Source organism: Cottoperca gobio, chromosome 5 (genome assembly GCF_900634415.1).
Source record: "Cottoperca gobio chromosome 5, fCotGob3.1, whole genome shotgun sequence".
In the NCBI taxonomy this organism is placed as follows: Eukaryota; Metazoa; Chordata; class Actinopteri; order Perciformes; family Bovichtidae; genus Cottoperca; species Cottoperca gobio.
In genome coordinates, this window is record NC_041359.1 from 12723319 (window position 1) to 12741827 (window position 18509).

Here is an 18509-nt window from a genome sequence, read left to right on the forward strand (position 1 = left end):
CCTCAGGCTCCTATATAAAGGGGAGGAGGAGTGTAGTCCATGCATTTGTTACTTCAAGGCTGGATTACTGCAACTCATTGTTATCAGGTTGTCCCAAAAAGTCGCTTAAGACTCTTCAGTTGATGCAGCGGCACGTGTATTAACAAGAACAAGGAAACGGGAACATATTACTCCTGTATTAGCTGCTCTGCACTGGCTTCCGGTAAAATACAGAATATAATTCAAAATCCTTCTCCTGACTTACAAAGCAATTAATGGTCAGGCTCCAGCATATCTTAAAGATCTCATAGTACCTTATAAACCAACTAGAGCATTACGCTCTCAGACTGCAGGGTTACTTGTGGTTCCTAGAGTCTCTAAGAGTACAATGGGAGCCAGAGCCTTCAGCCATCAAGCTCCTCTCCAGTGGAACCAGCTTCCAGTTTGTGTTCGGGAGGCAGACACCCTCTCCACATTTAAGAGCAGGCTAAAGACTTTCCTTTTTGATAAAGCTTATAGTTAGGGCTGGCTCAGGTTTGCCTTGGATCAGCCCCTAGTTATGCTGCTATAGACTTAGACTGCCGGGGGACACCTCCCTGCTCTCTTCCTTCTTTTCCTCTCTCCTCCCCTCCCTCTCTTCTTCTCCCTCTCTATCTGTATGCATTATGTAAATGTATGTTACTAACACATCATCCGGGGCATTATCCCCGGAGTTTCTGTGTCTCATGTGGCAGGTTGCCACTGATAAAGTTTGCGTCAGGATCAGGAATCGTGGCTGCGCCTGCTTCCCTGGTCCTGCTGGACACCGGGAAGCCTTTTTGACATTTTCTTGGATTCATCCAAACTTTCTCTTTTTTCAACACAACATCATTTCTGTCAAATGTTGTATTTGTACTATGTTGTTTATCCTGTACACACGACATCTATTGCACGTCTGTCCGTCCTGGGAGAGGGATCCCTCCTCAGTTGCTCTCCCTGAGGTTTCTTCCATTTTTCCCCCTTTAATTATGGGGTTTCTTTTAGGAAGTTTTTCCTTGTGCGATGCGAGGGTCTAAGGACAGAGGGTGTCGTATCCTGTACAGTCAGAAGTTTTTGATTTTAGAAAGCTGCAATCCATCCATCCATACATACATCCATCCATCCATACATCCATACATCCATCTCAAATCTTTTTGTTGAAAGAAAAAAAGTCAGTAGTTAAGAGTATTGTTTTTATTGAAGTTTAAATAAAACATTAGTTAAGCAACTAAACAATTCCTTTAGTCTGCATAATAACCTTGCAGTACAGTAGAAGCATACATACAATACCATAACAACTTTATTTTCTTTGATAAATATAAATTAATTATTAATGTCATTTTTATTATAAATATTGTATAAAAAACAGTCCACATCTTAGTGGATGAAATACATATTAAGTTAATTCAAGTACAAAATAGAGAAATGTACAATGGCACCTAAGTGAAGTTTATAAACCTTCACTTGGCTTACAAGTAATGTCAGGTCAGGAGTTAAATCTTTGAACTTTGGGATTTTGAGCTTCTGTCTGATCATGTGTGTGTTAGGGTTAGAGTCCCTCCAGCCACTCCAGAACAGTGTCCAGTTCTGCCACAGCCTTCTGTGCCGCCAGGTTTATCTCTAGCTGCTCAATGGAAAAAAATGGAGAAAGGACAAAGAGAACAGTGGATTAAATAATTAGCATAACTATAAAGAAATCATTTTCTGTTCGCTTTGTTTTCTGAGAGTGAGTCGGGTTTGGTTAATGGAAGCTGCAGTGCTTGTGAGGAGTCGGGTCTTTCAAGCATAGGCACACTGTATACTATTTTCCATTAACTTATTAGTTAGTTAGAGATTAATAAGTGATACAGGATTTATTTAAGATAATAAATATTCCAAATAGAATATTTGTGACGCAAAAATCACAAGCCTTTGGAGGCTTGATGCCCAGACGCGTCAGAGTTTGTTTTTAGGTCTAACATGACTAAATGACATAACATGACATTTTAAGTGTTTAAAAAGAGAGTGCCTTGGAGTTGTATGGAGATTTGTGTGTCTACATGTATCCATATCCAAAGAGCACCTCAAACAAACTCTTATTTGAGTCCAGGAGACCCAAAATTTTTTTATAATAGTTGTGAATTAGACACCAACATAACTACTAATATCATTTGAAAAAAGTGAATTAAATGACACCGTCTGCAGTCCACTATGTAAATGTCTATGCACAGTGAGTTGTTATTCTGCATATTACATACCTTGATAAACTCAGCATGCACGGAGTCAATTTTTCTCTGTGTGTCCTCTCCACATTGGCAATGCTGCACAGAACAAAGCACAACTATTAGTATTATTGCTGTTTTTAATTAACGCACTTTCATTTTAATTTGATCATTGAACAACTACGTTATTAAAGAGCTAACTTACACATTTATTCATCTCTCTTCTGATGCTGACAAAAGAGTTTGCCAGAGCGCTGGAGCAACGTTGCTGCTGTGGCTGAGAAGAGGCGTAGTTGCTGAACACTCTCTCGACGTAGAAACGCAGCACAAGACGCAGGAAGCAGCACTTCTGACCGTCCTGGTAGAGACGCATAAAGGTCAGATTACAGCAGCAGTCACATACTCATATACATATATACTATATACCGTGAAACAGGAAATTAGGATATAAAGAACACCAGCATGGTAAAGAAAAACTCACCTGAACTTGCTTAATCATCGATTTGTCCAGAAGTTTCACTGCGATCTCACTGTCTGTTTCTATCTGTAAGGAAAAGACCACAAAGAACAAGTGAGAATCTCTTTCCACTTAAAGGTGTCATCAACAATATTTTCTGACACAGTATGTTTATGTGCTAAAGGGATGACATGTGTCTGCATGTTTTGCTGGATGAGGCAGCTGCATTTGTTGATCTCTATTATTCATTTTGAGTCAGTGGTTTTGAGTGTGCGTGTGCATTAAACTTACCACATCTGATCGTATTTTAGTGTAATATGTGCGCAGCTCGTGTGTGTGAACACTGACAGAGCAGGTGTTCAGGATCAGGGTTCGGCTCTCCACAAGTTCACTCAGACAGCTGAGCAGCAGGAGCAGGCAGAGAGAGCGGCCGAGCAGCATCTTCATCATTGTGGTTGTCTGGTGGGAGAGCTAACAGAAACATTTTGTTAGTAAAAATCTCTCCCGATAAATAACTGAGGAATATATGTAGGTAAGGATCATATAGGGATTATTCATTATTCATTCTGTTCACATTTATTTCGATCAAAAGTTGAAAAAAGTTGAAAAGAAAAGTCTCCATCACAATTTTCTTAGAGCCCAATGTGATGTCTTCATAAGTCTTGTTTATTTTCTTTTTCTGATGCTTAATTAAAAGAAAATCCTAAAGTGCAACCAGAAAATGTTTGGCATTTCACTTAATAAATGACAAACAAATAATAGATTAATAAAACTGTTTTGTTTTCTGTTGATAAGCTAATATTTGAGCACTATAGTAAGGCATCCATTTAAACATCCAGTATACATTTAAAGCATATAAAAAAAGATATACCTAAAACCAGCCAGTCTTTAGACTCACCTGTGTGTGTTTCTCAGAGGAAGAGTTCTGGAAGTGATGTGCCTCTCTGCCTCCATCCTGTCTCCTCTTATAGTGGAGTGAGGGGGATTTTTTTGCAGGTAGTGCACAGCTGGCACAAACACATACACTCTCATGCACCTGCACATGTACACACACACACACACACACACATTAGTTTACAGGAGGAGGAAGTATGTTGCAATTAAAGTAACTGATGTCTCAATAATTGATTGGAAGAAAGGGAAAAGGAATGATTTCCTCCTCCCTGACGTGTGGTGATTGTAGAGAAACACGCGTCAGTGATGCAATTATTTAATGAGCCATTAGATTCTCAGAGTGTCGTCACTCCTCTGCAGAATTATTTTATTAGTACTCACTGCATTATTTGGCTAATGATCTCTAAAATGTGTTGATCTGTTGTTTTAGTGTGAATTATGTGCTTTGGCACCAATAACAATTAGTTGTTGTGTTCAGTGTTTCAGCTACTGTAAATAAAACCCTCTTCAGCGCAGTGTAAGACATACCCCTACTCGTTTTCCTAGAGGAGCCCCTTTCACAGCAGTGACTCCACTCCTGTCAGACAAGTCCTGATTGGAAACACCTACCGGACCTGCTCACCTGGCTTGGTTAACTTTTGATGACTGCTAAAAAAAGATTACTTGTAGTGGAAAGACTCATGTGCAATGTAAAGTTCCAAATTCCAGTTGAAGACGGGAATAACCTGTGTTCACGGCAAATATATTGATATAATAGCAAGGGAAGTGAAAAAATTCCAGTTTCCATACTAAGAGGTGCATGTCAGTGTAATGTTTGAGGTAAAAATAGCTGCCAGCTCAGGAATGCTTGGTGCTTCTAACCACTAGAGGTCGTCACAAAACTTCCCAATGATCCAAGTCACATGTCTCTGATTCTGTGGCACTGCCTCTACAGCTGGGGAAAACATCGCCTACTGGTCTAAGATATTTCAGCTCATATGATACGCTTTTACAACTTTTATACAAAGTATGTGTTACATTTTTCCGAGCTGTAAGAGTCACAGTAGCTTTTACACAATGCACATTTTTTACTGTCTCAAAAGACAAAAATCCTTGAACTCAGCTGTGGACAAAATTACAGCAACACCTTACAGTCCAGGACAGTACAGTAGTCCTGCAAGTTATATTGTGACCCCTTAAGGGTGCAGACCCCAAGGTTGGGAACCATTGGGTTAGGCTCATTATGCTTTCTTGATATTGTCAGAGGTTTTAATTCAACTCAGTAGTATTTCTTAGGGCTGTGCAGCATAATGGACCATTTGTAACCACAGTTATTCGTTGCTATTGCACCCCCCCCCCCCCCCCCCCCATTTCTTACATTTGTCACAATTTTGAGACGTTCCCTTTGGTATGTTGATTGATTTGTTTATTGGACAGCAGCAAAAATCAGGATAAAAAAAATAACCCCATCATGTGCCATAATTTGTGCAGTCTCTGTATATCGCCGCTTTATTAGAAGTTTGACGACCATCACTTTTACATGTGAGATTTCAGGGAATCAGGAAGCAACTATTGTAGGTGAAGCTGGATAATCACTGCATGAATTATAATCAGTATCAGATGCAACAAACTCCACTAAAAGGTTTTATATTGCAGATCTATTGAATTTTATTTTAGAATTTTTCTGACATTTCCTCCCTGTCATGGCAAATGAGCTGCTATTATATATAAATATATACATTTCCCACAAATCAAAGGTCAATTTTGTTTTAAAACACATGGAGTTGTGGAACAAACAAAGTTATGTTAATAAAAGTTATTCCATTTGGTGTTTCCCACCAACACACATTGTGCGTATCCTTAAATGCATTCATTTCCTCATGAAACTGAGACGATTTTATTTTATATTTCAAATTGTGTTTGAATCCATGTTTACAGGCTAGTAAAAAACATATAGTGCTCAAAAGAATCTCACTCTAAAGTTTTGCATACCTAATTTCATTGTATTTTAGTGAAGGTAGCAAGACTACAGTGTAAAAATACAAGTAAAAGTCCTGCATTCAAAATCCTACTTAAAAATAGTATTAATAAGTATTAACATCAAAATATAAATATAGTAAGTATAATATGCAGAATGTCCCATTTCAGATTAATATATAACTGGGTTATAACTACTGATGTAATAATAAGTACGTCATTGGTAGAGTTGGTGCTAATTTTAATAACTTTATACACTACGGGATACAGCTTGATTTTTTTATATAACAAATGATACGTTAATTTACATTTTGTATTAATAATCTGAATCTACAAATGAACTAGAGCTCCAAAATGTAGTGGAGTGGAAGTAGAAACTAGCATGAAATAATATTCAAGTCAAGTACAAGTACCTCAAAATTGTACTCAAGTGCAGTACTTGAGTAAGTGTACTTCGTTATGTCCCTCCACTGGTAGAAAAAATCAAAACAATCAGACAGGATCAAAGAAAAAAGTTTTATTTTCCATTATTTGTACAAAGCTTCTTTATACAGAAGAATAATATACAGGACTAAGAATAAAAAGAATAAAATGAAATTTTTACATTGAGTACCTTGAGAATCACAGGCACATTTGAGACAGTTTGAACTACATGGTAGTTATGTTTTAATCTGGTTTTTCTGATATCCACTGCAGGTGTATGTGTTGTCCCTGTTGGCAGCTCCACTCTGGTCACATCTGCTAGTGAACTTAACTACCCTCCATAGTGCAGCATGTCTGTCAATGTACCTGCGTTTTCAGGCTTTACTCATTCTATTTTTTTTTTGCATTGTATTTCTATAAACAAAACATGAATGATAAAATGTAACGTCTGGCACTGAAATCAAAGCTTTACAGTTTTTTCATTTATTTGTCCCACTTTCACTCACGCGGTTCCACAGTATGTATGGTTGCATATACCTTGTTTTTCACTGCTCATACTTTGCCTTTATTTCTGTTTGCACACAGTTACTCTCTGTGTGTGTGTGTGTGTGTGTGTGTGTGTCTGTGTGTGTCTGTGTGTGTGTGTGCGTGTGGTTTGTGTTCGTGTGTGCATTAGGCCTTTTGTCACAGTTCTCCTAAATGACAATAGAGTGAAGGTGTCTGAAGCACATGATGACATCCAGAGGGATGGGGGGGCTCAGGTGATTTCCGTCCAAACGCAGGTACCTGACGCAACAGAACAGGTGTTTAACATGCCATCACAGTGACAAATGCCTTTTAAAACACACTAGCTCCGGATGTAATTATTTAGGTCCTATTTATGTCAAGGGTGCCACTGGTAGAGTTTGTATTGTTGAGTGTCAAGTTGTGACAAGTTGTGACTTACCTTAGTCGGGGCACCACGCTGAGATCGCTCTGGTCGGCCTGCAGGCTGTATGGGCAGATCTGGGTGCCATTGATGTCTGCCGGGAAAACACACAGTCACTGAATTTCAGATCCTCAAATATTTTTCACCTTCAAGCTAGCAAGAATAAAAAAATTCTGACGACTGAAAACAATGATTTTACTCTATAATAGTTACCATTTAATCTTGTCTATTTAGATAGCACTTTTTAAAAACAGAGTCCAAAAGGCTTTAAAACAAGAGACACAAAAACAACATACGATAAACACATAATTAAAAAACATAAATCAGTTAAGTAAACAAATGATGTCTTACAGAATACCACTAATAAAACAAATGAGGATAAATAATCTAAAGACAAGACAACAAGGAGAAATGAGTAAAGGAAATGATTAAGGAAACGCCTCACATTAAGATTCACTTGAATGGTGATTTAAAACCTGTTATTCCCGCTGCAAGCCTGAGGCACAAACTTGTTTATCTTTAGAAATACAATTAAAGGAGCTGCCTGAGAAGTAGTTCAAATGGTAAAATAGGAAAGTCAACTCGAACCAGTCTGTGCCAAGATCTAAAAGTAACAGAATCAAAGACATTTTTATATATTAAATCTTCGAGGGGGGAACTTTATTTACATCTCAGATTAATTTAACTTTGTTACTATGCTTGCTTTCTATGGAATTACATTTATTTCAGGTGTCTTTATTCTGACTCAATCTGTCGAAGTATACAACAGTGTAGCAGCTCATGATCGTCATACACTCATCTTGTTTCAACAGACTTTCAAGTAACTCAACTCCAAGTAAAGTTTTTAAATGTACAAATACAATCCATACATTAGGATTAGGCAAATACAGAAGGTTAAAGCTACATTATAATTATTGGACACTAGGGGCAGAATAAGTTAAATAAATTGACAGAAACATATTATCCCGTTATAAAGTTTTATGGCTGCCGTGTAGGAAACACTTATTCACACAGGCATCGAGTGACACTAGCATGGAGCCATGTTTCTGTACACCTGAGAAATGTAAGTGCGATATTCACTCTGTGTTTCTGTGCTAGATGTTCAACTTCAGGGTTTATCTAGTTTATCAGTCTTTGGTGTTGTACATATAGTGTGCAGTGGGGTTTTAAAAGCTTTTCTTGTTTGACAGGGTTATTTATAGCAGTGAGACTAAACCAAATATCACATTTGCTGAATTAAAAGAAAGCACAAAAGCTTCTAAGAGCTGCAGAGTTGGGTAATAATCCTCTGTGGGTTCATCCCAGACAGTGATTTATTTCACATTACACATAGGCCTATTGATTGGTGTTGTGAAGTGATTTCAGACCAGGCCACAATAGTTAAAGAGGTTTACGGGACAGTTCAAGTCAACTGACTACAAACAATTCCAGATGTAAAAATGTTTGCTTATAGTTTTTGCTTTAAGTTTGATGTTAATCGGTGTTTAATTTGTCCCTCATAGTGGTTGTTGTGGATGTTTGTCAGAAAGATCTTGTTGATAGTCAACACAATCGATGGGGCGAGATCAAACTCAAACTCAGAATAATATTGTTCTTGAAGCCCCCACAAAGCTGTTTTCACTTCGTCTACCTGATTAGGCTTTTTGTCAGTTGTAAGTATATAAACTGTGTTTGATTGACATCTCCCACACTCCTGTCAGCTTTGTTTTATCTATCAGGGCAGACATGTCAAACTCAAGGCCCAATATTGACCTTGCTTGTCCCTCGACAGAGTCCCAGTTTTTTATTTCGGCCCGCTCTGTGATTGAGTTTGACACCCCTGTGTTCGGGCATCAAAACTTACTTTTTATTATTCTAGTTAATCCATTGGGTTTGTTAACCAGAGGTCTAGTCAGAGTGAATAATAAAGACGTAGGGTTGTGCAGTGACTTCAATATATAAAATACATTAAAAGCTGCATGGATTGTTTTTGCCCACTTTGGGGCAGCAGAGCAAGGTGTAAACATATTATCACCTTGGTGTTGCCTATTTGCTTTATTTATTAATAAAAACTCCTTATTAGTTTTAGTCACATTTTTGATCATATTTTTGCTTCATAGGTTTTAGGTGACAACAACTCAAAAGGTTTTAGTCGACAAAAAGTCATTACATTTTAGTCCTCTTTTAGTCAGAATGTTTTAGTCTTCATTTTGTCAGGTGTTTGTTGCTAGTCTTCTTCCTGTGTCAAATGTTCTTAGTGATCAGATTATATTGAACATATCAGTCAATCTAGTTTAGTTTCGTCACAGTGTTGTGGACGTCAGTAGTCATTTAATCCATCGTCATTATAAAAACATTGATTAGTGCAGTTTTAAGTACACTAAATGTCTAGTAAAGATGGGTTTTTGCCACGTATGATCTAATTGTTAGTATTTTATTGATACAGTTTCTGCTACCTCTCACAAACCCTTTAGAGGGTGCAGATCGCTGCTGAGATAACTTACTCTCGATGGTGTTGTGGTTGAGGTGCAGGTGCTCCAGGTGACCGTTGAAGAGAGGAACAGAAGCGAGCTGGTTGTGTGCTAGCTGCAGGTCCAGCAGGGTGGTTATGTTGAACACAGACTTGGGGAGTCCTTTATCACTCAGCTGGTTGTAGTTCAGCCTCACAAACGCCAGGTGGGTGAAGCCTTCGAAGTAGCCTCTGAACAACGGTAACAGAAGAACCAATGTAAAATGTCACATCCAACCGGCGTTTATTAATGCATGCAGTGTGTGTATGCATGTGTGTTCATGTGACATCGTGTGCACTGTATACTTGCTTTGGGACGTCATCTATACGATTCCTGTCCAGGAAAAGCTGAATGAGGGTATTAGGTACGCCAGCAGGCATCTTTTTCAGGACGTTGTGAGCCAGATTGAGCTGCATGAGGCTCTTCAGGTCCTTAAATGTGTTCTTTCCTAGGTCACTGTCACTCAGCTGAAAGAGAAGTCATTCATGTTTGCTCCAGAAATCGACCCTGCTCATACCTAAACAGCACAGTGCAATAAGTTGCTCAAAAAGATGCTTTTAAACTGAGGTTTACCTGGTTGTGGTACAGGTCGAGCAGAGTCAGGTTTCTCATCTTGTTGAAGGCACCGGCAGGGATCTTAGAAATACGATTCCTACCGAGGCGCAGCTGTTCGAGGCTTGCTGGGAGACCAGCGGGGACCTCCTTCAGGTTGTTACGCTGTGCATAGAGGTACAGCAGTGCTGGGATCTTCTCAAACACCTGCACAAGAGATAGATGCAGAGAAACATTTGGTTTTACATTTAGTTTGACATTATTTTCAAATTGTGAAAATATTAATTGAGGAAACCTTCTGACATTTTTGTCTATTCGATGAATGCGGTTATTCGCCAAGTTGACCCAGCGGATCTCCGTGGCGTTGAGGAAAGACTCTGCCGTCACTTCTGAGATGTAGTTGTTCTGCAGGTACAAGTAGTGGGTTCTAGATGGGATGGCAGGGATCACACGGATGTTGTGGTTCTCACAGTTGAGAGCATTGGGATAGCTCGGGGAGCATACACACTCTCGGGGGCAGTCAGGGTAGATGGAGGGTGGGCCGAGGATGGGAGGGGGGAAGTCTGTAGGCTCCTGGGGCTCTGGCTGCGCCGGTTCAGCAGGCTTGGGGACGGAAGGCTTCCTGGTGGTAACTGGGCGCCTGGTGGGCTTCTTTGTCCGAACACTGCTTCTCTGGGTGAACACTGCCCCAATCAGGAGGAACAGAGCCAATGCAGAGAAGAGTTCCGCGCCGGCCTTCATTGTCCTATAACAGAGCACGAAACAGAGATGGTTGATTTGTAGACGCTACTGTAAGTACAGGGTCATGGGTTAAGAGAGAGAAAGCACCCTCCCCACAACACGTAACCTGTCATTTTGGTTCTGTCGGTTAGCCAATACAATCAGCTCATCCCACCCACACAGAAAGTTTAGCATCATGCACGTTGGTCCTTTATGGTTTCTTGCTCTGTGTGCGAGCTCTGGGGCAGTGCTGCCTCTCAAGGGTGTACAGACCATGCTTTGTTGATTAGCAGGGATTTAGAGGCTCAGTGCAGATTTCTGATCACACTGCAAACTTCAGAAAGCAGCTGTTTGTATTTGCCTTTTGATTGTTGCTATTTTAAAATATTTTTGCCATAATAAAAACAAAAAAAAGGCAATACTCCCAAGCCGAAATGAGTTTTGTTCAATCTGTGTTGAGAGACAGAGTTTTCGGGATCGAACTGGCCAAGTCTCTAGACAAACATGAAGCAGGTTTCTTTTGGATCTTAGCCATGAAAACACTGAGACTGTAATATGAAACAATATGATCAGCAGTCTGCTGCCTGAATTTACTTCACTTTTATTTTAACATCAAATCCTGCTGCAGAGTGTTGCTCTTGCATAAGTGGAAATTCATGACTTGTCTTGTTGAGCTGAAAATAAGTAAACTATGTAGAGAAGTCTGGTTAGCCCAAGCTTTCATACAACCTTTTCAGTGTCCGGAGTAAAACAAGTATGTGAATCAATGCTGTGAATTGATTAGTTATTGTCATGATGTCAAAGTGACATACATTGATTTGTGATTCCAGTTTGAATACATGTTAAGATGGGGATTTGTGGCTTGGTAATACAAGTGAAAGAGAGTGAGCTGGAAAGTAGGCAGTGATGTGTTTAATTTCATCAAATCCAAGAGGAGGAGGGGCAGATACTGGTACAGGAAATTAGTACTTATGAGGGAGAGGAAAGGAAAGGTTTTGGGATAAAGGCTCTATTGTCAGCACTGGTCCAGAGGGAAAAACTGCAGGTCTGGTAGGTCAAAGCTCTTTGACTCAGGAGAGGCCCAAAGGAAACTGTGCTGTCCCAATGACACTCTGTTTGAGGCAATATGTATCTTTTAAACCATTTTAAGTGCAAAAGTGCTGCAAGCAGATATACATCCACAAGTATACAGTGAGGTTTAAAGCTGACATGTATTTTAATGGGATCTTTTTAGAGAACAATTCATGTTGTTAATATGCGTTAGTGTTGTAAAAACAGCTTTAGTCTAAAATCTAGTTGTTTAGGAGTTTCTACTTTACATATTTTAACACGTTGATGGTATACAGACTCGTCCAAGACACACATAAGAGTTTCAACTCTTGAAACTCTTCATTCAGGTGTGCACTTTAATCAATGACTTTTTAAAAATATGTCCGACAGATCTGTGACTTTTTTGTGTGTGTACAATGTAACGACAATGTCCTCGGGCTGCGAGACTCTCACACACAGATGCAGATGTTTTATTTAGCATCACAAGCATATACCTTTCAGTGGAGAGACATTCCCTCCTCAAAGTGGAGTGATACTCTCTTAATCCTAATGCTTTTTATTGTCTCTTTGTCTGCATTTGTTTCTTTTACACTGTGCATCGTACCTCATCAGCATCAGCCTGCTGTAAAAAAACCAGCACACAGCTGTCTAAATATATAATGCTTCGGCATAAATGCACCATTAGATTCCCATCACTTTGCTCCAGTTAGGCAAGCCTCAGGCCAGTTTGATAAACATCACATATGAATCACGGAGCCGGAATGAGGCTCAGAGCCATAATCTGTCCTTCTTGGAAAAACAAATCTGAACTTTTCTCTGACGATGTTCCCTGGCACTGCCCTTCCTTTTCCCTCTCAGCCGCCCAGAGCCTCTCAGCCCCTCGTTCAAAACCAGAACCAGCTCTCCTTCCCTTCATGCTGCTGTCGTCACGATAGTCTGGCAAACAAATAAGGACTTTAATTCAGAGATGACTGACTGTATGATTGGTGATTTGTTAAGCTCGATAAGCAAATCTGATCAGTATGAGAACTACTCAGTGGATCAGAGATCATCATGTCACAGATGACTGCAATTCATTTATACCAAACCATCAATAGCTAGTTCATTTTCACAATTTGACTTTAAAATCCCCCAAATATCGTGACATTTAATTGGATCGTCCGAGGTGTCCTGGAGCTTTTGATTGTATAACAGCTGTGTAGCAGATGAAGTTTGTCCAGTTGTCATGGAAATGCAGAATCACTTATTTACATTTATACAAAACAGCTGTCATGACTTGTAGAATCACAGTCCGGACAAATTCACAAACACCATCTGCTGATGACGCTCATGTGATATGATCGAAAGCTCCAGAACAGCTGCTAAATGGACTTATTGGTGGGAATGTCAATTGCTAATTCCAGGGTCAACAATGCATTTTGAACACCGTCTACAATATAGTTTTCCTTTTCTAAAATGTAAATTCCAAATATGTCGACTACCCATCACCACTCAAGATTAACATATCATTAAACATATTTACTTTTGTCATGATTGAAGATATCTTAATTGTGCTTTTTAACATCTAAGAGAAATATATTATTGCTTCTATACGTCAAAATGCAATTGCAGCTATATATATATATATTTAGATATCTTTACATTTCAACACTTTGAGCACAAGTACTCGGTGAAAGTCCCCTTGAGAAGAACAAAGCTCTTTGTTACCACAAAGTCCTTGATGATGAGCTCTTTCCAATTTGTTTTTTTCTTTTCTTGGCAGAACAGGCTCTGTCATTCCTTTAACTGAATATGATCACCACTGTTTTGTTAGACCACTAAAAGAATAAGAGCCACGTCACGCACTGCTGAATTCAGAGCTCTGACTCAGATATCTGAAAATCTGAAAATACCAAAATCTCCAAATAACATAGATGTTAAGCTATTACATCTTCTGACGGTCAATTCATCTCTATGTATCTAAAACATATGTATGGGCAGTTGAGTCCATCTCAACATAAGGATAGACTAAATGTTAACATTGATTCGTATTCATGCACTGGAAATGTTATAGTTACAGAAGTATCTGCCCTTCTTTTGAAGCCCCCGCCAGCAGCAGATTCTCTGCATTAGTATTGCAAGATTGCCAAAACCTTTCCTCATGTGGGTGTGGCAGTTCTGCAGTGGCCGTGCAAAGGCTCGATCTACATCTATGAGACGACAATCTGGATGTGCGATGATGGAGTTAGAAGGTGCACTGACAAATACAATTGAATCATTAGTTAATCATCTAATAAAAAATGAAATTATACTAATTAAAAGTAAATTGAGAGTAGATGCACAGAAATCTACACTTCAGACTTCAGTCTGGATGCTGTCATCGCTGCTTCTTTAGATCAATCGTTGTTTTCCTTTTACATTCTTCACACTCTTCACACTCTTCACAGAGGGATTTGTAAAAGTTCAAACTTCTTACAATACACTGATTCACCACAGGCTGTGAAGTGCATGCCCGATATTTTTTCCCCCCACATTTCTAGAACATACATTTTTATTTTGGCCAACCTAGGAATAAAAAATAACTACAGGGTTTAAATGACAATTTAAATAAATTTAAGCAAAAATTACTTGAGTATCCTTCTGAAATAGAGATTCTTCTTCACCAGCCAAAGTGAGCATCAGGAGTCTTCATAAGCGTGACTCTCTTCATTTTCTAACTTTCCTGCAGCAGCTGTCCTCACACTCTGTCCACACAAAAACTTAAATCAAGGTGAGTGCGCAGGAATGGAGAAAAGCAGTAGTGGAGTCGCAGTGTACGGAGGCTCCCTGGAGGACAGAGTACCACTTTGTATGGCACAGCGTTTCTTTAGAAACACACCAGCATGGCTCAGCTGTGCCTGTGTCCAGAAGCACACACACACACACACACACACACACACACACACACACACACACACACACACACACACACACACACACACACACACACACACACATACACTGATTTCTCTCTCTGTTTCACACACAAACACACTTATCTTATTGATAATGTCCCATATTAACAGTCCTCTTTGGAAACAACAACAAAAAGTATCTTACCTGCCTCTGGTACCTGCCCTCTTTTGTCAAATCACAAGTTTTGTGTCTTCTGCTCTGCTTCTCTCTCCCTCTTCCTCTGTTTCTCTTCGTCCCTAACCCTGCCCTCCCTCTCCCTCCCTCTCCCTCCCTCTCTCTCCCTCTCTCTCCCTCTCTCTCTCTCTCCTTCCTTGGGTGGACAATCCTGCTTGTTGGTTTTTGTTCCCTGGCTTTTTTTCCCTATGAAGGTCACAGTGGTTCTTTCTCTCCCTCTGCTTGGCTCAGGGCCAGTGGGGTTTAATCTTAATTCCTTATGGAAGACCAGCGCGGGCTCTTTCATGTGTCTGAACTGTATCACAGTTTGGGATTTTTTTTGTTTTGTTGCAGCATGAGAATGTTTGTCTCAAATAGACAAGGTTGCATGTGCATGTTTACATTTTTGTGTTTATGCACAAGCATGTGTTTCTATATCAGAAGTCTTTGATAAATGCTGTGAACACAGAACCTCTGTTAGGGAAAGCAAACCAGTAACTGCATCTCCCCTGTGTCTCCCACCCACCCTGCTATTGTTGAAAAGGACTGCACTCAGATCAAGTCATGTGCTTTTCATTAGTAGCATCCCTTCGTTGACTCCACGGCATCTATTCTGTCAGTTAAATATCCAGAAGTTTTTTTCTTCCAGCATCAATAAACTCAAACTGATTACTGAGGTCCAGCTAAGACATGCATGAAGTGTTGTGGAGAGTCTTTCAGAAAGTGGGGGTGTGGCACTGTGATCGTGTGTGTGTGTATGTGTGTGTGTGTGTGTGTGTGTGTGTGTGTGTGTGTGTGTGTGTGTGTGTGTGTGTGTGTGTGTGTGTGTGTGTGTGTGTGTGTGTGTGTGTGTGTGTGTGTGTGTGTGTGTGTGTGTGTGTGTGTTTATGTGCCACTGGGGGTTAGGAGGTGGACATGTGTTTGCTGTCTAGCATTCCTCTAGAGTGAGCTGCAGCCGAAGGATAATGAGGCAAACATGTGTGCAGGTTTCTTACACACATGTACATGCGTGTGTCTTCCACCTTCACTCACTTTCTTTTTTCTTTTCATCAATTTTCCCCACCGCACTCCTGTCTCCTCTTCACTCAGTCACCAGGTATAGGTAATAGAGCTCAGCTGGGCCAAACATCTGGTCCAGACTAGTCCCAAAGAGGAAAGGAAGGTCAACATATAGGACACAGAGAGGAATGGGTATAGCTGTGTAACAAATACATCCCTTTTTGAGTGGTTGCTTCCTCAGCTTCTCAGCTACCAGTCAAAAACTGTCCTGTTTAATGACTCAGCTCTTCTGATCAACTACAGTGACCTCATTTCACTGTAAAAGTTTGTTTTGTGCTGCCTGCAGGCAGGGATGACATCATTGGAAATAGTTGCTCATTATTAGCAATGTTACAGGATTTGGTCAAATTGTTCATGTATCACATCCAGACAGACCAGTACAGTGCGTAAAAAAGTGAAAATTTTATAAACTGGATATTAAAGTAAATGAGATTCTCTGAATGAGACGGTCTGCCACAAATTGTTGGTATCAGGCCACTGTTTGGCATTGTGCTGCCACTAAATGTGTCGGGCCTGGTCTGTGGCTGCAGCTCTCTCTCTACGAAGTGGCCAACAAATAAACCAGTTCCAATATGTTAATGAACGAACAGTATTATTAGGACATGATGACTGAAATTGAATCCGTTATCCAGCCCAACAGACAGTGGACGCATTATTACATTACATTACAGTTCATTTAGCTGACACTTTTGTCCAAAGCGACAGTACAAAAAGTACAAACAATCATGGAGATACAACTCCGAAAAGCAAGAATCTTGTAATTCGTTTGAGTGCAGAACACTGTCTTCAAATAGCCAGTTTGAAGTGCAACATACAGAAACAATAGAATACAAATTCAACTATTAGCTATAAATAAGCCAAACCAATACAAGTGCAACATACAAAGAACAGTTATTTAGTTTTCTTCATTCGCAGAGGTGCAGTCGAAACAGGTGAGTTTTCAGTCTGCGCCGGAAGGTGTGAAGACTGTCTGCTATTCTCACATCAATGGGGAGGTCGTTCCACCATTCTGGAGCCAGGAGAGCAAACAGTCGGGTTTTATTTGAGGGAAATCTGGATCCCACTCGTAGTGAGGGAGTGGCGAGCCGATTGGTCGACGCAGAGCGAAGTGATATAAGTGATTATAAGAAGAGAATGGCAAGTTATGGCCAAATAAACTGCAAGTTCCTTTAACCCAACCCAAACCTGACTCCTTCAGCTGTCGCACCTCCACCTGCTCAGGGAGAGAAGAGACACTCGTGAAGTAAGTAGCCAAAGTTTTAGATTTTTGAGTTGTAAATTATTGCCATGCAACAGACATACATTTCTGTATAATCTGAGTTACCAGCTTTTTAAATACAGCTGCACAATCTAATCTAATACAACAGCCACTTTTGACACTATTCAACAATTCAAATCATTGTTCAACGACATAGACACTAACAACATAGAGTCTATAGTCATGTTTTAATCATCTGCTGTATCTGTGCATGGATTGTTTAGTTATATGTTTTGTGTCAATCAATCAAATTTACTGAGGAGACTTTAGAAACATGGGAGGCAAACTATAAAGGTCTACTGTTGAATTACCAACCTACGCAGGAATAAAAACTTCATGGGTTACAGGGGCCTTAAAGGCAGCGCTATGTGTAAAGTGACTCTTATTGAGATTTGTCTTTGCAGAAAGGAAGGAGAAAAGGAGAACCACTGCTTAACTTTAGTTGTTAGCTCTCCACTCCCCTATGCCCTTATAAGCCTATTTAACATCGTCATGATGGAAGTTATACTTAAACTGCCTGAGCACCTCACATGTTTAGACAGACACAGTGTCCACCCTCTATATTGACAGTGAACCCTGGAGAAAGATAGACCTTATTGATTTCAGCTTTGACTTTGACATGTTTGCTCGATGAGCGTCACCTCTTTTACTTTTCTTACCTCTCAAAAATCTGTTCATTGTACTTTTTACTTTTGCTGTCTGTAAAAAATAAATTCACTTTAACCTGATTCATTTACAATCACCTAAACTTTCACTTTCAAAACAAGCCACCATGATACCTTTATTTATTTAAAAGATTATTTTCGCCTTTATTTGGAAGAGGACAATGTAGAAATGGAGGAGAGACATAGAGGGTTATCACATGCATCAAAGGTCCCAAGACTAGAATTGAACCCAGGACGTTGCAGTCATATGGCATGTGCTGTAACTACTCGGCTAATAAGGGGCTCCCACCACGACAGCTTTGAGGAGAGTGTTAATAACCTCAGGTTTACTGTCAGACGTGTTGGAAACATGAGATATTAGGTGCCTCCCTTTGCCTCCTGATGATTCGGCCCATAATGTATTTGTGAGGATAAAACAGTGCGGTCTGTGGAATGTAACTGTTTGGTCTGCAGCTTTTAGAGAGGCTGCACAGGGATGGTTGGATGTTAGTGCTCTGTTTTTTTTGTGCTGAATTCAACCTGTTGATTCAAGAAGAAGGATATGTATATGGCAGATAACATGCTTGTACTACAGGAAATCTCTAAGCAGCAGTCCTCATTGCTATTACATACTGCAGCAGATGTTTTCCAAACTGATGGAGAGAGCGAGGCAGGCTCAGGCTCCGGCCCAAAATGACTTGGTGTGTATAATAATCTGAGAACGTTCCAAGAACTGGCCTGTTCTGTCATCTACAGAGCAATTTGGATGATTGAACTGTTTGGTTTAAAGGAGA

At 39.9% G+C, this 18509-nt stretch overlaps 2 protein-coding genes across 2 annotated transcripts; both read right to left on the reverse strand.

Annotated features, from left to right (window-relative positions):
- Nucleotides 1–1546: 1546 nt before the first annotated feature.
- Nucleotides 1547–3640, reverse strand: il19l (interleukin 19 like). The gene is made up of 6 exons (XM_029430669.1): nt 3554–3640; nt 2947–3126; nt 2680–2742; nt 2404–2556; nt 2235–2297; nt 1547–1621 (listed from the first exon to the last, which is right to left on the reverse strand). Exons 2-6 carry the CDS (start codon nt 3103–3105, stop codon nt 1547–1549), a joined length of 513 nt encoding a protein of 170 aa, XP_029286529.1. The 5' UTR covers nt 3106–3126; nt 3554–3640.
- A 2367-nt stretch (nt 3641–6007) lies between these two features.
- Nucleotides 6008–14831, reverse strand: prelp (proline/arginine-rich end leucine-rich repeat protein). The gene is made up of 7 exons (XM_029430668.1): nt 14746–14831; nt 10201–10642; nt 9919–10104; nt 9655–9812; nt 9340–9536; nt 6875–6950; nt 6008–6714 (listed from the first exon to the last, which is right to left on the reverse strand). Exons 2-7 carry the CDS (start codon nt 10636–10638, stop codon nt 6624–6626), a joined length of 1146 nt encoding a protein of 381 aa, XP_029286528.1. The 5' UTR covers nt 10639–10642; nt 14746–14831; the 3' UTR covers nt 6008–6623.
- Between the last annotated feature and the right edge of the window lie 3678 nt (nt 14832–18509).